Source organism: Delphinapterus leucas, chromosome 4 (assembly GCF_059928025.1).
Source record: "Delphinapterus leucas isolate spDelLeu-1000000601 "Yukka" chromosome 4, BTC_Dleu_Yukka2, whole genome shotgun sequence".
In the NCBI taxonomy this organism is placed as follows: domain Eukaryota; kingdom Metazoa; phylum Chordata; class Mammalia; order Artiodactyla; family Monodontidae; genus Delphinapterus; species Delphinapterus leucas.
In genome coordinates this window covers 123,822,007-123,849,103 of record NC_143132.1, presented here as the reverse complement: position 1 = coordinate 123,849,103, position 27,097 = coordinate 123,822,007, and the positions used below count along the sequence as shown (strand labels likewise).

The 27,097-nt window shown below is 37.6% G+C and overlaps 1 protein-coding gene across 1 annotated transcript; it reads right to left on the bottom strand.

Moving 5' to 3' along the window:
• Positions 1-7,646: 7,646 nt before the first annotated feature.
• On the bottom strand, positions 7,647-25,468 carry PLSCR4 (phospholipid scramblase 4). The gene is made up of 7 exons (XM_022582703.2): positions 25,314-25,468; positions 18,327-18,562; positions 14,895-14,937; positions 13,740-13,966; positions 12,001-12,162; positions 10,485-10,643; positions 7,647-9,636 (listed from the first exon to the last, which is right to left on the bottom strand). Exons 1-7 carry the CDS (start codon positions 25,384-25,386, stop codon positions 9,583-9,585), a joined length of 954 nt encoding a protein of 317 aa, XP_022438411.2. The 5' UTR covers positions 25,387-25,468; the 3' UTR covers positions 7,647-9,582.
• Between the last annotated feature and the right edge of the window lie 1,629 nt (positions 25,469-27,097).

Below are 27,097 nucleotides of genomic sequence, written 5' to 3'. Positions count from 1 at the left end.
TGGCGGCACGGGTTCAATCCCTGGTTGGGGAACTAAATCCGCCAAGCCTCGTGGCGCAGCAAAAAAAAAAGAATGGACATCCATTTTTACTTCTGGTTCTGCTACTAATTCCTGCTATAACTTTGGACACATGACCAGGGCCTCTCTCAATTTCTTCATTTATATATTAGAATGTAGAGCAGATAGACCTTAATGCCCTTCTAAGTCTAAAGTCCTTTGCTTCTATTCATTAAAAGTTATAGATTAGTACCAATATATTCCTGACTGAAAAAAATGAGCAGAGTGTACTAAAGAAATCCACGAGCTGGTGCTGCCCCCTATAGTAGACTGACAAGGTGTAGGGCGTGCTGTAAAACTAGACAAATATTTTGTCATTCTAATTGTGTCTCTCTGGCACCCTCTATGTACCTATTGCTGCAAAATCAAGAGTTTTTAAAACTGTCTAATTTCTAACTGTTTTTATGTGTTATAATGAGAAGAATTAAAAAATAAATTATATTTAACTGTTAGCTAAGACAATTTGAGCAAACATTTTTTTTTTAAAACTGTTCAAGGAAAAGAATGTTCCTGTAATTTCGCCAAATAAATTTATCTGAGTCTGATTTACAGAATAGCTGGCACCATTTAATTTATTTTTAAGTATAATATTTTTATTATACCTAGTTAAAAAATTTTTTTCATTGAAATATAGTTTATTTACAATGTGTTAGTTTCAGGTGTACAGTAAAGTGATTCAGTTACATATATTTATATAAATGTGTGTGTGGTTTAGATTTTTTTCCATTAGATCTGGCACCATTTTAAATGAATCACTTTTTACTTAACAACAGCATTAGAAACAGTAAACATATTTAGTGCTGCTGGAGGGGCAGGGTGGCAGGTGGGACTCTCTCCAGAGAAAAAGACAATGGTTGACGTCATTTTTGCACTCTCTCTCTACCCTGACAGCACAGGAGGGCATATGTGGATGTAACACCCTCACACTGCCTTGCTGAGGCTGGCAGGGGTCAAAGGTTGCAGCACCCCCAAGCTCCCTGGCTCGGACCAGTGAGCATGAGTTGTGGCATCATCCTCCCACTCCCTTGCTAGAGCCTGCAGTCATGCACACAAAGGCACTCTCCTGCTGCATCACTGAAGCTGTCTGGCAGGCACAGTCAAGGCATTTTCCCACTGCCTCTCTGGCAGTGTGATCTGACTCCAAAAGTAAAGGCAACAAAACAAAAATAAGTAAGTGGTACTACATCGAACTAAAAAGCTTCTGCACAGCAAAGGAAACCATCAACAAAATGAAAAGACAACCTACTGCATGAGAGAAAATATTTGCAAATCATATATCCAATGAGGAGTTAATACCCGAAATATACAAAGAACTCATAAAACTCAATAGCAAAAGACCAACAATATAATTTAAAAATGGGCAGAGAATATGAATAGATAATTTCCCAAAGAAGACATGCAGATGGGCAACAGGCACATGAAAAGATGTTCAACAACACTAATCACCAGGAAAATGTGAATCAAAACCACAATGAGATATCACCTCACACCTGTCAGAATGGCCATCATCAAAAAGACAAGAAATAGGGCTTCCCTGGTGGCACAGTGGTTGAGAGTCCGCCTGCTGATGCAGGGGACACAGGTTCGTGCTCTGGTCCGGGAAGATCCCACATGCCGCGGAGCGGCTGGGCCCGTGAGCCATGGCCGCTGAGCCTGTGTGTCCGGATCCTGTGCTCCGCAACGGGAGAGGCCACAACAGTGAGAGGCCCGCATACCGCAAAAAAAAAAAAAAAAAAAGACAAGAAATAACAAGTGTTGGCAAGGATGTGGAGGAAAGAGATCCTTTGCACACTATTGGCGGCAATGTAAATTGGTGCAGCCACTATGGAAAATGTTATGGAAGTTCCTCAGAAAAGTAAAAATAGAACTGCCATACAATCCAGCAATTCTACTTCTGGGTATTTACCCGATGAAAACAAAAACACGAATTCAAACAGATACATGTACCCTCATGTTCACTACAGCATTATTTACAATAGCCAAGATATGGAAACAACCTAAGTGTCTACTAAAAGATGAATGGATAAAGAAATTGTGGTATATCTGTATATACATGTATCTCTATCTATCTATCTATCCACACACACACAATGGAATACTACTCAGCCATAAATAGAAAGAAATCTTGCCATTTGTGAAAATATGGATGGACCTTTGGAAGTTATGCTACAGGAAACAGATAAATACTGAATGATTTCCTTTATATGTGGAATCTAAAAAACAAGACAAAAATCATAGGTACAGAGAACAGAATGGTGTATGCCAGAGGGGAAGGGGGTTGAGGAGTGAGCCAAATGGGTGAAAGGGAGTCAAGACGTACACACTTCCACTTATAGAATAAATAAGTCATGGGGATGGAATGTGCAGCATCGTGACTATAGTCAGTAACATTGCAGAGCACACTTGAAAGGTGCCAAAAAGTTGATTTTGTATGGTGACAGATGGGAACTAGAGGCATACCTCATTTAATTTCACTTCACTTTATTGTGCTTGCAGGTACTACGTTTTTTACACATTGAAGGTTTATGGCAACCTTGTGTAGAGCAAGTCCATCAGTGCCATTTCTTCCAAAAGCATTTGCTCGCTTCATGTCTCTGTGTCACATTTTGGTGATTCTTGCAATATTTCACACTTTTTCAACATTATTATACTTTGCATGGTGATCTGTGATCAGTGATCTTTGATGTTACTACAACTTGCTAAAGGCTCAAATGACAGCATTTTTTAGCAGTAAACTATTTTTAAATTAAGACCTGTACTTTTTTTTTTTAGACATAATGCTATTTTACACTTAACAGACTTCAGTATAGCATTCACATAACTTTTACATGCACTGGGAAACAGAAAAAAAATTGTGTGAATCACTTTATCGCAATATTTGCTTTACTGTGGTGGTCTGGAACCGAGCCCGCAATATCCCAAGGTATGCCTGTAGATTTACTGTGGTGATCATTTCATAGTATACAATTATCAAATTATTGTGTTGTACAACTGAAACCAGTGTAACGTTATATGCCAATTTTACATCAATAAATTTTTTAAAGATAACAAATGTTCATTGAGCATCTTAAATGTACAACTGTCTTGAGCTCTATGTTTACTGTAATAAACCATCAATCCCCACTTTGTTTGATGAAGATTTACTAAATGGACCATTTCAGTTATGTTCACCATGTATTCAGTTTGCCAACACACTGTAAAATGCATCCTACTCATCTCCAGCCATGCCAGGAAGTTTACCTGAGCTTATGACACAACCAGCCAGCCTGACTGTCTGATTAAATGGGACAGAAATATATCACCCAACACTTTAGATTGTGCTAGTGACATGGCCTCTATTGAATATGCCAACAACCCATTGAGCACATGTCCACCCTGGTCCTCAAAGACGTGTATTTTGTTTAAAAATCTGTCTCATCCACTAGCCTGTGAGCCCCTGAGAGTAGTAATTATGTACTTTTCACATTTGTGCTTCCCTCTGCTTCAGAAATAGCTCAGTGTCTGAATTTAGAAGATGCTCAACAAAGTAATGATTGATAGAGCGAAATAGTGGAGAGGATGTTAAAACTTTTTACAGGCTACTATAACAAATATTGCAAAAATATATCCACTGACTTTATTGTTATTCGTTAGGCAGAGGTGAATGTCTACTGAGTGAACGCCTACCGTGTGCTATTACTAACCATACCACGTCTAATCATGTAGCATACTATGCGCCTCACTCTGACTACACTTGGAATGTGTCATTCTGTTTTTCTCTTTTCTGGGTTTTACAATTTAGGGAGCTAGAGGCAAATGGGAAATGCATTGTGCAATGGTCGATCAACTTACGGGAATAGGTCCATTTTAAATATCAGCTATCACCAGCCAAAAAGCTGAATTTGGTATTCGTTGATTAAATCCGGACCTATGGGTTTCCCAAGCTTGCATCTTTCAGTATAAATTACATTAAACTTTGACTACTGGGGGGAAAAAGGACTGAAAAGTAGGCAGCAGTCCCATCAGAGGCAGGATGACATTCCCCAGAATCACTACTTATTCCAGACTTGAGCTTAATTTAACATCTAGTTGTTTGGAAAATTCAGCTAGTAAATTAGTCTAGTAACCAGATTTTTATAAAATTTCTGGGAAATCTGTCATTAAGAAAAAAAAATGTTTGAAGTGTACCCTTCACCAACAGTTACAAATTCTAGCAGCTTTTCTGCATGATATACTGGCATTGAAATCATACTTAAAATTTAAATGTGTCTTAAATAAGTGAATTACAAATAAGCACTTATAAATAACTTGGTTATATCAGAAAGCTAGTTATTCCTACAAAGTCCAAAGTCTTATTTAAATATTGGCCAACTCAGCTATGGGTGAGACGCAAGGTGTGATTTATCCTGAGGCAAATTATTCTCCAGCTGTGAACCTGTGAAACCAAACAAGTTGTGTGCTTCCAAAATACGATGGTGGGGCAGGCATAGCATAGACATCTCCATTCCAAAAGGGTAAAACAGGAAAGAATAAAGGAGGAAAGTTCTCAGGTATGTCAAGACTGAACAGAACAAACAACGTTAAACCTTAAGGCTCAAGAATAATCTTCTTTGACTCAATGACCTGCCTTCTAGACCCACTGGGATGGCAATATCATCCCAGGGCTCATCAGGAAGGCCTGTAGCGACTCTCTGCCTGGGCTCCATGGCTCTCTGGGTCTGGGGTCCTTGGCCCATGAGTCTCCCAGGTGGCCCCATCCTCTGAAATTTAGGTAAAGGCAGCCATGCCCCACCAGACCTGAGCCAATGGACACAGGGTCGTATGGTCATCACCAAAGTTTGCTGCCTGTGCCCTTTGGAAGGGCAACCACTGAGGCCCATGCTACACTGGGGGTCTACCAGAACTTCATCTGGGGTGTTGGAGGAGTGTGGCACAGACTACAGAGATCAGAGCTCTACATGTGAATGGCACCATACAGCTGGCACAAAGGTCTCACAGGTGCTGGTGGTCCCTTCTTTGAACCACGCTGCTCCCCAGGCCCTTGCACTCAGGGCCTGTGATGGGAGTGGCAGCTCTGTTGATCTCTGAATCCCCTTTGGGGGTCGTTCTTCATTGCCTTGGAGAATAGTGCCTGGCTTCTGATCAGATGGCTGATCCATACTAATCTCCTTATCAGTCACTTCACCACGCCCTTAGTGTTCTCATTTTTTGCAATATGGATAGGCTGAGAATTTTTCTAATCTTAAGTTCTGCTTCCCAGTCTTGAGGGAAAAAAATGGAGCTGGAGGAATCAAAGTCCCTGACTTCAGACTATACTACAAAGCTACAGTAATCAAGACAATATGGTACTGGCACAAAAACAGAAATATAGATCAATGGAAAAGGATAGAAAGCCCAGAGATAAACCCACGCACCTATGGTCAACTAATCTATGACAAAGGAGGCAAGGATATACAATGGAGAAAAGATAGTCTCTTCAATAAGTGGTGCTGGGAGAACTGGACAGCTACATGTAAAAGAATGAAATTAGAATGCTCCCTATCACCATACACAAAAATAAACTCAAAATGGACTAGAGACCTTAATGTAAGACTGGAGACTATAAAACACTTAGAGGAAAACACAGGAAGAACACTCTTTGACATAAATCACAGCAAGATCTTTTTTGATCCACCTCCTAGAGTAATGGAAATAAAAACATAAATAAATAAATGGGACCTAATGAAACTTAAAACCTTTTGCAAAGCAAAGGAAACTACAAACAAGACAAAAACACAACCCTCAGAATGGGACAAAATATTTGCCAACAAATCAACGGACAAAGGATTAATCTCCAAAATATATAAACAGCTCATGCAGTTCAATATTAAAAAAACAAACAACCCAATAAAAAAATGGGCAGAAGTACTAAATAGACATTTTGCCAGAGAAGACATACAGGTGTCCAAGAAGCACATGAAAAGCTGCTCAACATCACTAATTATTAGAGAAATGCAAATCAAAACTACAATCAGGTATCACCTCACACCAGTTAAGAGTGGGCATCATCAGAAAACCTACAAACAACAAATGCTGGAGAGGGTGTGGAGAAAAGGGAACACTCTTGCACTGCTGGTGGGAATGTAAATTGATACAGCCACTATGGAGAACAGTATGGAGGTTCCTTAAAAAACTAAAAATAGAATTACCATATGACTCAGCAATCCCACTACTGGGCATATACCCAGAGAAAACCACAATTCAAAAAGACACATGCACCCCAATGTTCATTGCAGCACTATTTACAATAGCCAGGTCATGGGAGCAACCTAAATGCCCATCGACAGACGAATGGATAAAGAAGATGTGGTACATATATATACAATGGAATATTACTCAGCCATAAAAAGGAATGAAATTGGGTCATTTGTAAAGACGTGGATGCATCTAGAGACTGTGATACAGAGTGAAATAAGTCAGAAAGAGGAAAACAAATATGTGTGGAACCATATTGTGTGGAACCTAGAAAAATGGTACAGATGAACCAGTTTGTAGGGCAGAAATAGAGACAGATGTAGAGAACAAACGTATGGAAACCAAGGGGGAAAGTGGCGGGGTGGTGGTGAAATGAACTGGGAAATTGGGATTGACATGTATACACTAATATGTATAAAATGGATGACTAATAAGAACCTGCTGTATAAAAGAATAAATAAAATAAAATTCTAAATAAGTAAATAAATTCTGCTTCCTTGTTGCTTAACAATCCCATCTTTACGTCCATTCTCTCAGGTTGAATTTTACTGTAAGCAGTAAGGAGGAGCCAAGCTGCACTTCAACACTTTGCTTAGAAATTGTTTCAGCTAGGTATCCCATTTCACCACTTGCAAGTTCTACCTTCCACAAAACACTAGAACATGGACACAATTCTGCCAGAGTTCTTGGCCACTTTACGATAAGGATCACTTCTACAGTTTTCAATAACATGTTCCTCATTTCCATCCTGGTCTTTATTGTCCATATTTCTACCAATATCCTGTTCATGTTTAATTAGGTATTCTCTAAGAAGACTGAGGTTTTCTCTACAGTTTGCCTCTTTTCTTCCTAAGCTCTCATCAGAATTATCTTTAAAATTCTGTTCATGTCAATATAGGTTTTTACCAGTATGCACCTTAAAACTTCCAGCCTCTATTCCTCACCCAGTGCAAAAGCCAGTGTCATATTTTTACATATTTGTTATGCAGCATCCCCATTTCTCGGTACCAATTTCTGTCAGTTTGTTCGGGCTGCTATAACAAAAATACTGCAGACTGAGAGGCTTAAACAACAAACATTTAACTCTGGAGGATGGGAATTCCAAGATCAAGGCTGGCAGATTATAAGGGCACTAATCCCATTCATGAGGGCTCCACCTACATGACCTATCACCTCCCAAAGGCTCCACTCCAAATACCGTCACACAGGTAATTCATAAATTTGGGGGGGGGGCATACAAACATCCAGCCTATTGCAAGGCCTCAATCACAAGTCAAAAATAAAACAGTATTTTACTATAAACTATATTATATTTATTTAGAAGCCAAAAACAATATGATGAAACATGAAAACACACACATTTCAGAGAATGGCTTGTTTTGTTAATCAATCTGATCAGTTTTACACAATGAAATATCGTTAAGAAACATAAAAATTATAATATAAACTGTAGTATAAAAATATAAGAAACATAGTATTATTTTTAAAGAAAGAAATTGTAAGAGACATGTTAATACCACAACAACTTTAAACGGAAATTTAAAATGTCATGCTAGAAATAATTTTTTCTTAGTATTATGCATCAGGTCTTAGAATGTAGGGATGTAGGCAAGTAAAAATGAAAAGTTTATATAGTAAACTTTCTGAATACTATTGTCTGATTTGCTCTATCAAATGTCAGACATCATTATAAGAAATAATATATCTGTCCATTTAAGACTACAATTGCCTTAAATATAAGGTAATTATTATTTTAGAAACAAGCAGTTTTTACATTTTTTTAGAAAGCTAGTAGTAGCATATAAAAATGAACATTACAAGAAACTGGGTAAAACAACATTTACCATGAAAAGATGAATATAATTTTAAAATGAGGCACCTTTCTTTCACTTCAATAGGAACTGTGGGTGAAGGCCTTCATCTCATACCAAAGAACACTCAGTCTTGCTTCTTTTAATAAAGAGCAGTGGAAGAATACATTCCATTCTATGTACTGGCTGTGTTGAAAGAACACAGTTCAGGTCCAGATAGGAAGCTAAAGTGCAGTAGAGGCAAGTTGATTTATCAGAGTGTATTCACTAATACACTGTGATTTTAACTAGTTAATACAAATAAGTGTAATTTATACTTTTACTATGTTGATACAAATAATCTTTACTGATAAGCTATAGATCCCAGAGAAGCAGCATGTTTGCTGTGTTTTATCATTTTCTTTGCATAGATACAGATTTATCTATCATTTAAATAAAAAACAGCAAAACAATATTAAGCAGTGTCTGCATTTGTAATTTTTGCTTTTACAAAGTGCTATGCAGAATGTCACATTTCAAAATTTAAAAACAAAACTCCAACTCTTGCAATTTGAACAGCACAGTTCAAATCAGGGATCTTCTTGTAAGAAAAAAAAACTCATCTCCTCTGTGTCATATCAAATGAGACACAGGTTCAATAGGCAATCCTAGAGATTCGACCAAACCTATTTTACATGTAAGACATCTATAACCAAGAGAGGTTAAATGTATTAAATACAAGCTTCTCATAAGGGCACTGATGTCTCTAAACTGCTCAGAGATCTAGATTGGTTAATGGCCCTGGTAGTCTGACTCTATCTTCATACAGAGGCAGCTCCTGATTGTGTATGCTAGTAAATGAGGCATAGAAAATATAACCTTATGATATGAAAAACATGTTTTATTTTGTAATAAAATAAAAATTTCCATTGAAATTTTTATGAAGTTTGCAAAATAAGGTTCTGATACATTTGCACAAGTAAAATTTTCCTTGGGCAATAAAACATAGTATTCCTCTCTGCCTTCCGTTTTGTTTTTAACAATGAAGAGTATCATTCTTTCCACCTGGAATCAAATTTGTCTTCAGTAACTGCACATGTTGATGGAGAGGAGAGGGTCAGAGTTAGAAGCTATATTACTCTATCTCAACAAAGATTGCTCTAAAAAGCCCATCATTTTACTATCAATTAATGTGAAAGCTTTGGGATTCATTTCCCCTCATCTCATGTTTAAAGCATTTTCAAGTTCACTATATATATGTTTACTTGGTTAATGGGTCATAACTTTTTCAGGTAAACTCCTAGTCTACCAAGTAGACAGGTAGACAGATACTCAATTGAAACACATGTTTAGATGTGTTCTTTCACTTACACGCTCAGCCTACCTGTCAAAGCTAATACCCAATAACAATAATCTGCAAGAGCAGATAAATATATTTGTGAATAATTGAGGGCTGACTGTAAGCCCAACCAACTTTTCTAAATTTTTTTCATTAATCAGAATTGCTGATTTGCGGTATCCATCAATTATGAGTGGATGAACGTTGTGGTGGAGAGCTCTCAAAATACATGAAGTCCTGAAATTGGAAAAAGAATTATATGTATAGATAAATATCAAATTAGATAGATAAATAATTATATAAATAAAGAATGTAAATAGATAATTAGGTGCAATGCACAAAATGTTATTCTTCATAATTTATCAGGTGATCTCATTCCAGTTAAGAATAAATCAAGCTAATGAAATTTTCATGAAGAGAACCTAATATGAAGAACAGCAATTGCAAATCTGAAACTGGGTAGTCAATAAGTTTTCCATTTGGGGTACCAATTAAGTAAATTTTCCTTGTTGAAAGGAGGAAAAACTTGATAATCAATATTAAAAATGTTAAATATACCAATTGCAATATGTTAATTAGGTTTTTAAGGTAAATGCTATCAATTTTATTTCTATGATTTATGAATATTAGCCACTAATCAGACAGGAATACAGCAAGGAAATTGTACCTAATAAATCTTAGGTATATTGACAAAGAGGTAATAGATGAAGGGAGAGAACATCAGCTTTAGAGTTATTTTATTTCACTAAGAAATCAAAGAACAGGCATCTTTAAGTAGTGAGAATGGTAAGTAACATGAAATGATGACAATTACACCCACTGGATGCCTAGTATCTTTCAAGCACTCTCCCGGCCCCTTTACTCATATGATAGCTAATACTCATAACCCTGAAATATATATATGTATTTTCATTTCCATTTTACAAATAAGGAAACTGAGGCTTGCAAGTGTTAAACACTTTGCAAGACATATAACTAGTAAGTGGCAGAGACAGCTTCAAATCGTATTGCCTTTCTACTGCACTACACTGCTTCTCATCAGAAAGAATAATTCTCTCAGGATAACTCAGAAGCAAAAGGCTTACAATGAGGAAGCAAGCTCCAAAAATCATGGCTTTCATTGTCACATCCAGGTCTAACGGGAAGTGAATTTCAAAGTGGTCAGCATCACTCATTGCTGATAACACACCATTCCACTTCCGAGTAATACTGCCGATACTGGATACACCATCAAGGGATATGACCTAGAAAGACAAGAATGTGACTTTATGATTGAAAGGTGTTAAACTACATGCTTTATTCTCCTGTTTATAAGCAGTTTACACTGAGGTAGTATAAATATGGTGCAGGAAATGAATATAGTAATAATATAATTTCAAATAGGGAATTATGGCCAAGAAGGGTTAAGTGCCTTGCAACTGGTTGACAACCAAGCTGGGGAGTATCTTACAATTCTCAGGCCAGTGTTCTTTCTTCACCCTCAAATGAGTTATTAGGGAAGCCTGTCAGAGGAGGTATGATTTAAACTGATTTTGAAATTCTTTTTCATATAGCAAAGGGTGGGAATTGGGGATTGGGAGGGAGTCTTTCCCAGTCGAGGGAAACATGTTAGCAAAAGCAAGGTGGTATGGCTCTTTTCACTTCACAAAATCCATATGATCACTCAGGCTTTTGTGGGCCCTGTCTTCTTAAAGTATGTCAGAATCCCAAAGGGCTTCAGCTTCTAGAAGGCACCTGCCACAAGGATAATAACCAAACACTACATTTTGGTGATTAAAATGACCCACACACCCTGCCCTCGAAATCTGGCTTATCTACATTTTCTATCTATCTATAATGGCCTTTTAATAAATAAGTCATGGTTGATGATATGGTTATGTAAAATGAGAACTAAGGAAAGTTTATCGGGTGTCATAGAAAATATTTGAATGAGCAATTCTGGATTATCAATTTTGTTGAATTGTGAGGCATTTAGAAAGAACTCTTTAAGAAGCCCAGGAATCTCCTTTGTCACAACTGTTAAGAGTAATAAGCTATCATTTTGTGGCCATTGAGATGAAGGCAGAACAGAAGGATTTTCCTTCTTCCAGAAAATGTTATAATCCACTATAAGATTTATCCTGGTTTATGAGTGTTGTCTTGTTTCTTGAGGATGCAGACAGACTTCTATCTTGCAAATAAGCAATTTGCACAACCTCAGGGGTGCTCTATTGGCTCTGTGATATGTGGGGCCTTTTCATTACTCAGGACCTATATTCTGTTCCTGGAAATCTTTGGTAAAAATGGTTAGTGAAATACAGCCAAGAATAAAATAGATGGATTAGGTTAGGCTATTTATTCTCAGGTTTAATGTTTTAAATGGTTTCTTCTTATCTTTATCAAACACTGAAATCATGCAAAAGAAGCTCACATTGTGGAAAACATTAAGCAATCCCCTAATGATAATTTGAAAATTTTTCAATGTCAACTGGTTAGTTAACTCTTTCCTCACATTACTTTATTCATTCACACACAAAAAAATCATCTAAAAGCACATCATTCTGAGGTCTGTTAGTAGATGTAGAAAAAATAGTAGAAACATTTATTTTTATATTTGTTTACCTCAAAAACAGAATCTGAACCACAGCCATAGGTTGAGCATGGCCCAAGCACTCCCATCATATCTTCTTTCTTCTCATTTTGGATGCTGTACACTGCCCTGCACAGGTTCCAGTGTTCGGCAACAAAGCCAATGGTGACACCAGGAGGACACTGCACCTCCAGCTGCAAATGAAGCAGTGACAGAGGTGAAGATGCTACATGTATAGGTATACACATACACAGAGACACACAATCTAGGTATGTTCCTAATTCATTCAAGAACTAGGGAAACTGTCACTGGGAAAGAGTCTTCCATTATCCCCAGTCTATTTCTTAGGGCTGTATTTCAGTGAACAGCCTTGAGAGATGAAGTCATGTTCCCTTTGGGACAAAATTACTCCTTGTTATAAAATGGTCAGTTCTCCAAGCTCCGTGTCCCTTAGCTGCATATGTAGCACCTACCTGGGATCTGCTGAGTCATCCTTGTAGAACTTGGGGATGAGGGGACCTACGCACATGTGCTGGAGCTCATGCTGCTTACTGTGCTGTAATAAAGTCCTTTGCCCCTGACCTAGGGTTCTCATGTCTTCTGGCACAATCCATGAGAAAGTAACATGCTAGCTTCTTAGACTGACATCTCAGACATGACAAGTGTAATAGGAAACAAGAGAAAAGAGGCATTCTGAAAATTGTATGTTGTGAAGACAACAGTATGTGTGTATAAGTACAGGATGAAGTGGAGACTGATCTCAAATATAAGACTGTTATTATACAAAGACAATAATGACAAAGGAGTAAGCTATCTGACAATTGCTAATATTCACTGAGCACTAAACTATTTGCCAGGCACTATGCTAACACAGTTGACATTTACTTACTATATGATCCTCAAAATAACCATCCTATGAGATAGGTACTATTAATATCTCCATTTTATAGGTGAATAAATCAAGGCACAGAGGCTATAAGTAAACTCTATTGAAAATGCTGGTACTTAACATATAATTAAAATCCCAGTAATCCTAGGAGGTATTTTCTTCTGCCCAGTTAACGTATTAAGAACACTGAGGCTAAAACAGGTTAAGTAAATTGCCCACTTTTAAGTAGGTGGCATATTTGAAATTCAGATTCTCTTGGATCTCTCTCTAAAACTTTTCTCTTCCCTGTAGCAGGCAATTTTCCTAGGGCAGCACAGATTATAGAAGAGCAATTAAACTGTAACTTGGCACAACTGCTTCCTAGTTCCAGCATCTACCCAGTGTAACACCATCCTCAGGCACTTATACTTTTTTAGCCACCCTTTCTTTATCTGTAACAAGGTGTAGATTATGATGGGTAGAGTAAAAGTATCTGAAGTTTCTTCCGATCCTATTTAAAAGCATGTCTACATTTAGTGTGACCTCATTTGGGGATATGTAGGCACATTTAGACAAATGTGTGTTCTAGGTAACAGACTAATTTCTAATTCAGTAGACACAGCTGATAGAATTGCGATCACTGACTAAATAACCCTCATTTGTGCTTGACCCCCCCCCACAACTAGCACCTGAAGACATGAACCCACATGAAAAATGTCTTTGTGGTTTTTCCATAGGTAAGACAATTTGGCATTTGGCTTCCTTCCTCCCCTCATCCCAATATCTTCTTCCATTCTGCCTGTGCCATGAAAGTCCCCTCCTGTGTAGCTTTGGAAGGAGCACAACCGTGCAGGGAAGAGTTGGATCAGGAAGAAACAACGGATGAGACTTCTGTCCTCTTACCTCTTGCCTGGTGGAGGGGCAACAGAAGCAACAGCAGGTGCATCTGAAAGGTCTCTGCATTGTCATGATTTCTCGGCCCATACAGTCAGTGACCCGGAGCACAAAGGGCCTCAGTGTCCGATAAGCATTCCTGGTATAATCAACTGTGTCTTCGGTCACAAAGTAAACCATCTGGCCCAGGTTGTTTTTAATATCATATGTATTATTCGTTTCAAAACCTGTTATCACTAAAAATGAGAGAGCCATCTTATTTTAGAAGCAGTTAAAATGGGCCTCAAGAAGTCCTTTTGTAGTATTTCACAGGGGCCTAAAGCAAAAGAGCTTTTTAAAAAATTTCAGGTGAAAAATATGCAATTATTAGAATGCCATTGTAATTCATATGCCCTATAAGTATATAGGTAATTTTGAACTTTTAAAACATTTCTTTTAAGAAGTTCAGTGTAAAATGATTTTTAAAACTTTTCCACATAGAAGCAAAGATTGGAAACAATATTCCTGGAGTACTTGAATTAAGAAAACTTTAATTATAAAAACATTTAAAGGAAATTATACACCAGACCATGAATTAATCAGCTTATGAAATATGCTGAGAGGATTAGGGTCATTACTAATTGCAAATAAGAAAACCAAATAAGAAAAGTCAAAGGCTCTATGTGGAGGTAAAATGAATGAAATGAGGGTGTAGATCTGATACAGTGAGGGGAACTGAGAACAGGCATTGTGTTTACCGTGATTTTTTCTTACTTCCACAGCATTGGACTTAGAACTCAGCAGACTGAGACTCTATTTCCAGCTCTGCCATTGATTAGCTGACTAGGGTGCCCTTGACTAGCTCATCTAGTCTTTTTGCTCCTTCTTTCCCTTGTCCATAAAAAGTGAATATGGAGGAGTTGAGATGGGTAAAGGATAGGGCGTTAGATCAGGTAAAAATGTTTAAGTCCTTTTGAAATCTAAGAGCTCATGTATGATGTGTAAACAGATAAAATTATACAAAGTTAAGTCCCTTTATTACTTTCTTGAAGATAGGGTAATAGAGGATAGTCTTTTCTCTTTGAACCACTAAAAAATGATCAGTATAAATAAGGAACTAGATATTGGATAATGCAAATTTTCACCTGATTCAAATATTGCTGGACACTACAAAATTATACATACTTTCCAGGGATTCAAAATGCTGAAGAACATGTATGTTGTCCAACTGTTGGGATAGAACAAAGCAATTAGGAGAGAGAAATAACAGAATCAAATCAAACCAGTATTAGAAAAAAAACTGATGAGACAGAAATTAAATGTATCAACTGATACAAAAATATCTCTCTGAAACTGAATGGAATCAAAAACATTTTTATCAAGCAAAATCAGCCCATCTGCACCTGATCAGATGGTTATTAGCAGAGCTGTCCAGATAGAACACTTTCCTCCAGGTCCACTGTAAAATATTGAAACAATTCTCTAAAATATCAGAAAATCATCCTCCTGCTTCAGTAACAGCACCTAGAAGAAGCTATGTTGCCTAGTTCAGTTCCTACTCATTGGTCTCTCTGATATGTCACCCACAGACTGGACTTGTCAGGAAGTTCGGGACAGTTTAACATGGACCAGCCACAGAGAAGCCAACTTTCTCAGTGGCTTAGGGAGAGTGAATGAAGCAGGGTGGACCTTGCACAGGAATGTCCGATCTCATATTACGTCACAGTACCTCTGAAAGAGGTTAACACACTGACTTCCATTCACTTGGGCTGCTGATGCCAGGGTCTTCCCTAAGTGCAGACTTTAATAGGGGAAGATCCAAGAGAGCGGGAAGCATGTGAATAGGATGAGGGCAAAGGAGAGGAAACATTCTCCAAGGATGGAATCCCTTGAAAAGGGAGGTTGGTAATATCATTAGACCAACTTCTACCTTAACTTTATTTAGGAATCACTGTCAAGATAAACACTTTGGCCCATCATCTGTTATACTTGAGAACATCCTAGCAGAAAAGAAACCCCCTTAAGGACAGACTACTCATATCTATCTAACTGTAGATAATTTAGATTAGATCATTCCTAATGCCTGAGCCCGGAACATTGCCTGAAATGCCATATTTTACCAAATGTTTGTTGAATACATTAATTAATGAACACTACATTACTGTGGTAATAAATAAAATTTTAAATAATGTAACCTGACATAAACATTTTGTGGCGTGATCCTTTACAGGTGGGTATAGAGAGGATACAATCTTTCTTTCATTAAAAAATTTTTCGGGCTTCCCTGGTGGCGCAGTGGTTGAGAGTCCGCCTGCCGATGCAGGGGGCATGGGTTCATGCCCCGGTCCAGGAAGATCCCACATGCCGCGGAGCAGCTGGGCCCGTGAGCCATGGCCGCTGAGCCTGAGCCTCCGGAGCCTGTGCTCCGCAACGGGAGAAGCCCCAACAGTGAGAGGCCCGCGTACCGCAAAAAAAAAAAAAAAAATTTTCTTTTATGAAAACACAATCAGGTGAGAGGGCCTAAACATGTCTTACAAAATTATCAAAAGTGGCCACTAGGGTGGTTTACAGTCCCTTTGAAAAACTCTAGGGACTCTTAAACATCTATAACTAAAAAGTAAAAATATTCACTACTTGGTAAGAGCTTCTACTGCTGAGCAAAATATTCTAAAGAAATGCCTGTTACTGTGAAAGAAGTTTACCCAATAAGATACTACGGTTGTTAAGAAGCAGTTCTAACAAAGTGTGTTGTCACTGGCCAAGCCAATATTCTAGAAATAATATAAACCTGCTACTCTGGATGTTAAAGTGTCAGGATAGTCCTGATAATGATTCATGTAATTTGCACACGAGATGGCAAAAAGACTATGATAGGGACTTCCCTGGCAGTCCAGTGGTTAAGACTCCACACTTCCACTGCAGGGGGCATGGGCTCAATCCCTGGTCGGGGAACTAAGGTACAGCCAAAAATAAAAAATAAAAGCCTAGGATGAAAAAATGCTTAGATGCCTGGCTCTGTGTCTTCCACCTACACACAACTAAAAACATCCTCACAGCTATTATCCACTGTGTGGGTCCCATGTGCCAAAAATATTAGGCACATTACAAACCTTATCTCATTAAAAATTCTCCTAACAACCAATAGGGTAGGTATGACTAGCACTATTTTATAGATGATGAAATTCAAGCACCAAGAGGTTAGAAAAGTTACTCAAGGTAGTAGAGTGAGGAGAGAGTAGAGCTAGAATTAAAACCCAGGTTTGTCTGGCTCTAAACCTGTATTATTTCTTTTTCAATTTTTTTTTAAACTAAAAACATTGCTGAAAGGGAAAATAGAATTCATAAAATATGCCCATTTAACTTCACTGAAAGTAATAGAAGAAATTAAGAAAATGGTTTTTTAATATTTAAATGAACAATATTAAAGCTATACATTTTTAAAAAGAAATGACTCTAGATATTGGATTTCTAAGGAAATTTTCTATATTTATCATCAAGTAAAAAATAAACTTTCTAAACTTGGCTAACTTATAAGCATTTTATAAGCTTCCAAAATAATGTAGGGGTTACTCTAGCACTGTACCTGAATGACTGGCTTTGTCAATATTTTGCCAAACAACAGGTTAATAAAGTTTTTGGTTTATGTAAAATCCAAATTTTCCTGATACAACTGTATTACTTTCAAAGATCAACACTAGAACTTTGTAACAATGGTTTTCAATGCACAGGATTAACAGTCAGTATATAAAACTGAAAAGAGAAACATGTCAACTCCAAAGAACATTTGGTTGACTACGGTGGGGAGACATGTATTGAATTGGCAAGTCCCTTGCTTATAATGCATCAATATTCCAACACTTGCTTTTTCTAAAAGTGAAACATGATTTAGTAGTTTCTAGGGGATTTGCAATACTAGGTTTATCTTATTTTCATTAAGCAACATTTTTATTTCTGACATGGGTTTTTAAACAATACCATTTGATGGTACACAAACCTGTGGGCATGTTGCCCCAGTTTCTGAAACGGGTGGCCCAGTCCTAGAATGTCCATCTAGATAAAAATTAGAGAGTCTCTGTGTTGTGGAAAGGGGTTCTCCGGACCTTGACCTGAAACAGTATCCTTGGAGGTCCCCTATTTTTATTTACCTTGTATGCTTTGGGAGGTGACAAGACTGGTTGATGAAAACTATGGGTGGTGAGAAATAGCAATGGCCTGAGGCACTGGGTGATTTACTCACTGTCTACTGGTCTGTTCTGTTCTTTGTAATATTGCTTTTCTTGACATTCAGCCTTTACTTCTAAGCAAATGACACTCCAATTAACATCTTTGATAATTTTTCTTCTATTCCAATTCCTAGTTTTTAAACTGCCTTCGATAGGACATCTTGAATGTCTTAAAATTCAATATACAACCTTCACAAAAACCATATCATCCCACCAAAAAAATCCCTATCTTCTTTGTTCCCCGTTCACATTTCTGAAATTAGCACTACCACTCCGATAGTCTCACAAACATCTGTCATCACTGACCCATCCCTTTATCCACTCTATCCAGTCTCTTTTTTTTGGATCCCCAGTCATACTTTGTAAGAAAATAATTTGGATTTGTGTGGAGTACCTGGGCTAAATATTCCAGACCTGGAGGACAGTTTGGCATAACAGTTGGCATTGGCATCCATACTATTGGAGCAGAATGTTGTGGTGCAGGATATTTTCCAGGCTGGTACTGGATAGGATGGCTACCACCAGCTTGCATGTACAAGGGGAAGGTAGTGGGCTGATGTGGACTGTAGTATCCCACAGGCAAGCCTCCTGGGTGGCCTGCAGGAGGAGGGACAGCTGGTCCAGGGGGCCCTGTGTTCAAAAACAAATGAAAGTGTTATACATTATAAACACTACAATATATTGGAAATTAGCATGACTTTTTACATGGAGATGATATGAATCACACAACCTCCACTTAAAAATAACAAGGTGTTCCATTTTACGAGTGTGTAGGATGTACCAAAATGTACTAAGGGGATTTACATATTAACTCATTTAATCCTCTTAAGCCTTATGAGACAATTATTCCCATTTCAGAGGTACAGAAGTAAGGTTGAAATATCAAGTTAACATGTTAGCCTCTAGGCATTAGCTTCCTTCTTTGGAGATAATAATATACCTACTTCATTAGGTTATAGTAGGATTAGCGTAAGGCCTAGCATATAATTAGCATGGTTAATTTTTTGTTACTATGTTTACTGTTATTATTGTTTAAGGTCATAAAGATAGTAAGGTCTACTTAACTTCAAAGGGGTTCTTTTTTTTTTTTTTTTCTTTTTGCATCTCGCGGGCCTTTCACTGTTGTGGCCTCTCCCGTTGCGGAGCACAGGCTTCGGACGCGCAGGCCCAGCGGCCATGGCCCACGGGCCCAGCCGCTCCGCGGCATGCGGGATCCTCCCGGACCGGGGCACGAACCCGTGTCCCCCGCATCGGCAGGCGGACTCCCAACCACTGCGCCACCAGGGAAGCCCCCCAAAGGGGTTCTTTTAATGACTGCTATCTAACTCCAGAACAGTTTCATCACCCGTCCCAAAAATCCCATACCCATTAGCGGTCATTCCCCATCTTTTCCCCCAGTCCCTGGAAACCGCTATCTCTATAGATTTGCCTAATCCGGACATTTCATATAAATAAAATCATGTGACATAGCCTTTGTATCTAGTTTCTTTTACTTGGCAAGTTTTCAAGGTTCATCCTTGAACTTTGCATTAGTACTTCATTAATAAAAACTAGTGAAATAACAATACTCATGTCAGACAAAATATACTTTAAGACAAAAACTGTTACTAGAGGTAAAGGACATTTTATTATAATAACAGAAGTGTCAATCCATCAAGAAGACATAACAATTATATACACCTAAAAACAGAGCTTCAAAATACATGAAGCAAAAACTGACACACTAAAAAGTGAAATAGGCAATCCAACGAACAATAGGTGGAGGCTGCAATACCCCACTCACAATAAGGGATAGAACACCTAAGCAGAAGATCAAAAAGGAAATAGAAGCATGAAAAACACTATAAATGAAACAATACATAACAGGCATGTATAGAACACTCTACCCAACAACAACAGACTAAACATTCTTCTCAAATGCACATAGAACCTTCTCCAGGAGAGACCTACTGGTTGGCCATAAAACAAGTCTCAACAAATTTAAGATACCTGAAATCATACAGAGTATATTCTATTACAATGGAATAAAACCAGAAATCAATAATAATAGAAGAAATTTTGGAAATCACAAATATGAGGAAATAAATCAATACACTCTTAAATAAACAAAGGGGTAAAAAGAAATCATGAGAGAAATGAGAAAATACTTTGAGATGAATGAAACAAAAGCACAATATACCAAAGCTTATGGGATGCAGCTAAAACAATGCTTAGAGGGAAACTGACAGCTGTAAACACCTACACTAAAAAAGAAATAGCTCAAATCAGTAACCCAACTTTCCACCTTAGAAATAAATCAAACCCAAAGCAAGCAGGAGGAAATAATAAACACTGAAGTAGAAGTGAGTGAAATGAAACAGGAAAAACAATAGACAAAAACCAGCAAAACTGGGCTTCCCTGGTGGCGCAGTGGTTGAGAATCTGCCTGCCAATTCAGGGGACACAGGTTCAAGCCCTGGTCTGGGAAGATCCCACATGCCTCGGAACAACTGGGCCCGTGAGCCACAACTACTGAGCCTGTGTGTCTGGAGCCTGTGCTCCGCAACAAGAGAGGCCGCGATAGTGAGAGGCCCGTGCACTGCAATGAAGAGTGGCCCCCGCTTGCCACAACTAGAGAAAGCCCTCGCACAGAAACGAAGACCCAACACAGCCAAAAATAAATTAATTAATTAATTTTTTAAAAATCAGCAAAACCAAAAGTAGGTTCTTTTAAAAGATCAACAAAATTGAGAAACCTTAAGCCAGACTAACCAAGAAAAAAAAATAGACTTCAATTATTAAACACAGGGGTGAAAATGGGGACATTACTAAACTTACAGAAATTAAAATGCATCATATGGAAATATTATGAACGGTTGCATGCAAAAGCAGGGTCCTGTGCATGATCTCTGCACACAGCACCACCAAGGGGGTGGGAAGACCACCCAGGCTATGCCTCCTGCCCAACCCACTGACCCGTCCCTACCCTCACCCCAGTTAAGGAACCAGCTCAGCCCCTGCCTCGGGGAGTGAGCAAGGCCACCTGCTTCTTGCTCCCGCTCCCTCTGCTGTAGCAGGAATGCCAGTAAAGCCCTGCTTCAACTTCTCATCTGGCTTCTTAACAATTTCTGTTGATTAAATTGTCCAAGGACCTGGGTCTGTAACATATTCACTGGTAGACGCATAGTATGTGAAGTGATTAGAGAGGAGGGGCAACTAACCTAGGCAGAAGAGATACCCTGTGATGTAAGTGCTGACACATTAGACCCAGCCAGCACCTTTACGATGAGCAAAAGTTTTAGATACAGCAGGTACAAAATGAGCAGCTGCACAGAGGAAGCTCAGTACCACAGGAATAAAGGCCATGCATATATAGAGATTTAGCAAACAAAACAGAAAGGAAGGTGGGGAGGAAGTGACGATTATGAAAGACCTATGCTCTGTGCAAAGAACCTGAACTTTATGCTAGTAAAATGTAAAATGGAGTGACCAGTTTTACATTTAGAACCTTTATGAATGAGAAGGTTAAATTAGGAAGGAGGTGCCTGCAGGAGTCTAGATGTGAGGTAAGGGAGTTTAATTGTGATGAAAAGAGTAGAAAGTGGAGAAATAATAATCGATGTTTAAGAGACATATTGTCTTGGCAATAGACTGGATGTGAGGAAAGATTCTCAAGTTTCTGACGTGGGTCCCTGCAGGCCTCCAGTGTAGAGAAAGAACAGAGGGCCCGTGTTCCGGAGTGAGATGCCCAAGATGCACTGAGGAATCACTGAGTTTGAGATCCTGGGTCACCCAGGGCAAGTGGTCTACAGGCAGGTGGAAATGCAAGTTTAGAGCAGAGGAGACTGATGTGGGTAGGGGCTAAGGGATTCGTAAGTGGTTAAAGGCAAATGAAACCATATGGGGGTATTCCCAGTAGAACTTAGGAGAGTGTAAAAGGACAGGTGAATGGAAGAGGTGAGAGAGAGGACAGGGCAGGGCTGGACAGGGGAGTGGCCCAAGGGCCTCTGGGGAATACCCATTTTTAAGGGTAGAGAGCACAGACCTCTTGACAGAGACCAGGAGTCAGGAGAGACTAACAGAAAAATAATGGTAACTAGAAACAATGTTAAATTAGAGCTAAGTGAGAAAAAAGTGCTAATGTCTTTAGAAAAAATGGAGGAAATTTCACGTTTCAGTTTGTTGTGAAGAACAGACTTTAATTCCTTTAAGAGCTGTGTTTAAGAGTACCCAAATTGGCTTGGAAATCCCGCTCATCATTTTTTTAGAACTATTATTAAAAAGCATACAATGCACCTAAAAAGTCACACAAACTATCTCAAAAATACTAATTGTTATATCACTTCAATGAGTTGATGATTAATTCTTCTGGTATTAACCATGTGATATTAAGATAAAAGTACGTCATGGAACAAAATTTGAGGATCAATAAATTAGAAAAGAAATTACAATTTAGATTATGGTGCTATTCAGATTAGAGACTATACTTCTAAAAAAAATTGTATACAAATGTATGTAATCAAATGATTTTTGTTATAAGTATGTATTATTCAGAGAGGTTAAGAGAAGTGAAGAAAAAAACAATCTAATTACGTGTGGGAAATGTTTTATGCTCTCTTTTAAGCTTTAAAACTGCCGTTAAGGGTTCTGATTGTTCTGCAGGAAAACACAACAAAACATGTTTAACTTTGTGTAACTATAGTATCCCACACTTATTTAAATAAAGAACTCTGTTATGGAGCATTTTCCTACCAATGCTAGTAGGTAGGAAAATACTGAGAAATACTGCTTTATGGGATTTGTGTTTCCTTAGTTATTTTGCATATTATCATCCTTTTTCATTTCAAAAAAGTATGTCATTTTCCTCTTTAAATAGACTACATATAACAAAGCCTTCTTTATTAACTATGTTTTTAAACATATTTGGCCCAAAATTATTTTCAAATTATTAACAAATATCCAGTAATGTAATGCAAATGGAATTATATAATTGAATTTAAAGGAATTCATTAAAGCTAAAATTTCTAGTATTTCAAGTTCCTTAATGTGAATCAAGGGCACACAATTTGCATCAGTATAAATAAGTATATAGTTCAGCCACTAGATGGTGATCACAGTGAGTTTTTGTTGCTGATTTTCATAACTGAAAATTCATTAGTTGTGCTATTTTTTTGATACAGAAAGGAAGAGACAGACACTTTCCCAGATGAGCAGAACATGATTTATAACCAATGCTTACTTCTTAGAAACGGTGGAGTTTCTGTTCTACTGGAACCTAAGTTCTTGGATATAGAGTGACTGGTGAATCTAAGACAGATTATGTAGATAATGTTGATAGCCACTGAAGTAAAACATAGAGAAATGTATATATAGTGATATTACAATGTAGGGTCGTCAAAAACTTGGATTTAGCAGGGGTTAAGCCATAATGAGGGGTTATACTGGATCAGATTCACACAACATGCATACACATGAGGGAAAGGGGAAAAGGAAGCCCTGTTTTCAGAAAACACTGCCGGGGCAAAGGCTACCTGAGCTCCATGAATCATATGTCTGGAGCCAAGACAACATCCTTGCCATCATCCTGTGGATACTGGGGTTTCTTCTGCTCTTTCACAGCCTAACTCACTGGTTTCTGCCTCTAAACAAACACTTAAATACATATTTAAAGAAATATCACTATACTTTATCATTTTCTAAATCACTAAAATGTATTTGAATATAATCCTGATTAAAACTATTTCCTTAGTCAAAAGTAAGAGTTGGTTTTTTTTTTAGATGTTTTAGGGCTTTAATGTCCTTCACATGGTCAACATAAAACACTGACAATGGATGAACAATAGGGGAAAAGACTGTTCAGCGAAGATCTTCCCGAACTCACGGCATCACTGGTCAAACACCATAAAGAGAACAGTCACATGAACAGTAAGGGAGTTTAACAGAGATTTTTAGTTTAACAGCATAACTGAAAAACAAAGAACCAACCAAGTAAGCAAGCAAGCAAGCAACCAACCAACCGTTCTTCTACCCACTGAAAGGAAAGTAAAAGTGAATCAGGGAGCTTCCAAATCTTGTGAAGCAGCTTAAAAAGGGAGAGGGGAGGGGGAAGGGGAGGCACACTACAGTTGAGAACGTAACAGTCTAATGCACAAGGTCAAGGATCCTAACATTCTCAAAGTCTCAACATATACCAACAAGAACCATATTATTAGAAATATAAAGGCACAGAGATATAAATGCATAGAGATATAAACTATTTGGTATTAAAAACAGACCTTGCTATATAAACGTATAGTATGTCACTTTTATCTCTTTATGAGAATAACAGTATAAAGAAATATCTCCAGTTTGCCTTTTAGTCTGGAACATCACAACACGGTCGGTGGTGACCTGAATTAACAGCTGCAGAATCCAGAAGACCCCACTGCTGTCATCTTGCAAAGGATCAAAATTCAGCACCTAGAGGGCTCCACCCACCCTCCATGCTGTGTGTCTGTGTGTCTCTAAAAATAATAACCTGCAATTTGCATATAATTAAACCCATAGGCATCTTTGAATATGAGATCTAGGGAGAAAAAGTAGCAGCAAAGACAACAGTAGCTAGAATTTGGTAGAAAAGCAAGAGAAGATTTTTTAAAAGCTTCCACTTCAAGTCAGGATTAAGGTTAAGTTTCAACAGCTGGGCTTAGCTGTGGATGTTTTGCTGTTCTCTGGAAAAAAAAGAAAATCTATCATAAGGATGTTCATTCGAGAAAAATACTGTTTGTTTAGTTTTTTTAGCCATGACCAAGTGAAAGAGTAAGAGTATTTTTAATTTTAAAGAATTTACATATTGCCCAAATACTTAGGAGTATCTATTTTCCTGAGTCCCTGAGTACAGTATGAGTTGTGTATTCAGACTTATAAAAATATTTGCTGAACTACAAGCTCCTGAATCAGAACTCAAAGCCATTCACTTCCATTTTTCTGCAATTCTCCTGCCATTTGTCCCAACCAGACCTTCATGACCCTGAGCTTTTGGACATGTTCATTCTGCAAGTATGGCCCTTTCCCCCTTTCCTTCGATTGATAAATTCCTCACATGCCAGTAAAACTTGATTTCCTCAGTTAGTGCTTCCCTCAAATCCCCAGTAGAGGCAGTTACTGCCCTCTGTGCTCTTCACAGGACAACGTTCTCTTCACATTCAAGCAAAGAGAATGCCATCAATGTTTGCACAACTTCCTTCCTAAGACAGGAATATAATTCTAATTAACATCTAGTAAACCACTCGGCACGCTGTAGGCATCCAGTATCTATTTACTGAATCATTCCATTAATTAATTAGTTAATTTTAAAAGCAATCTTAACTATGAGTATGGTTTTCTGGAGAGGGGCAAGATTCTTTCTGAATATTTAACCTACCTGGTACAAAATGGGAATTGTACTCAGGAGGGGCACCAGGCCTTGGATCAGGTGATTTTATTTGATTCTCCATTTCATCTGCAAGTTGTTCAGGGCCTGTGGGGACTATATTTTGGGGGAGAGAAAGGGGGCCTGATTTACAATGGGAATGATAATATGATTACAGAAGATATTCATTTTTTAAATTTTGGTATGCATCAATGAATATAACCAACATGACATACACTCATTTTTTATAAAAAAGCAATTCATTATGTATATTAGACATCAACCTATTAATATATTTGATGAATTTTTAGCCTGAATATGGACTTAAAAATAAAACTAAGCAATTATATTGTTATGATCAAAGCAACAAGCTTTCATGCTAGTGTTCAGCTGACCTGATGCTCATTCCTATCTACATAAACTCCTTGCACAGTAGCAAAACTTCTTTCTCCTATTATATAATAGGGAGAGTACAGTCATTTATAGAGTGCATCTGATTTAGTCCCAAATCCTTTTTGGAAAATGGCTGTGTTTAAATAAATTCAAAGCACAACACAATAAATACTTAATAAATTTAATATATAACATGATGAATACTTAATAAATTTAAAACATAACACAATGAATACTTAATACTTTAAATAGCAGTAATGCTACACACAACTCAGCTGGAGGTGGTTCAGTCTTCATCTCCAGTGAGTCACATTTTTACCATATTCTGCCTAAAAGCAACCTAGATCATTGTAATTGCTGCAAGGGAGGTACTGAAGTCACTTTTGTTATGTTATAGCTTGTCCTCTTGTTGAAATTAGAGAAATTACTCACTAGAAGGTAGTCCTGACTCTGTTAACTGGTTGACTTTTATCTCATAAGAAACACAAATCCCACAGATGTGGTGTTTCTCTCCTTGTATCATCTCCTACATTGCTTGAAAAAGCAGCGCTACTTTTGAGTCTTCTTCTGTAAAGGCAAGCTGCCATCACAGGCTTTTTATTACTATTACCTCTCTTTGCAGATTTACTCTCTTACCTGTAGTTTTCCTTTACCTAACTTTCCCCCACATACTTTAGAGATTTTTGCAGTACCTATATGCCAGTATAAAACCCTTTTAATCCTTTTCTGTCAAAGATAAAGAGGAATGTTCATATATATAAATGAACAAATGAATGTATATATGTGTATATATATATATATATTCTTCAAATATTAAACAAGTGACTTCAAAGTGAAATAAACTCCAATTTTTTAAGGAAAGGAATCACACAGTTCACATTTGAAAATAAAGCATATTAAAATTTATTCACAAAAACTTACCTGACATTTGAAGAATTCTAATTAATCCTGAAAAAAAAACACATTTTATACCTTTAAAAATATATTTATATAGTTAGTATTATTATTTAGTGATACATGTAACAAGTTCTGTGATTCTTTTAGTCCCCAGTTACCTTTCTTTCATTCCTTCATTAATTCAACAAATATTTCCTGAGCATCTATTATGTACCAGGGACTATTATAGGTGTTGAAAATACAGCAGTAAACCAGATGGACACTCTGTTGGAGGTTATATTCTAGTGGAGTGAAACATATCAAGAGATATTTAAGATTAAATTTAGGTAGTACAGTTATGAAGAAAACAAAGTTAAAGATTAAGAAAAACATGGATGAGGTGCTCGAGGAGGGTCAGGGAAAAGCTCTCTCAGGAGGTGAGCTTTCAGCTATCTGAACTATGACAGAAAGCATTATACTAAAAATGTAGGAAGAGAGTTCCCAAAAGACAAGAAAGTAAGTGCAAA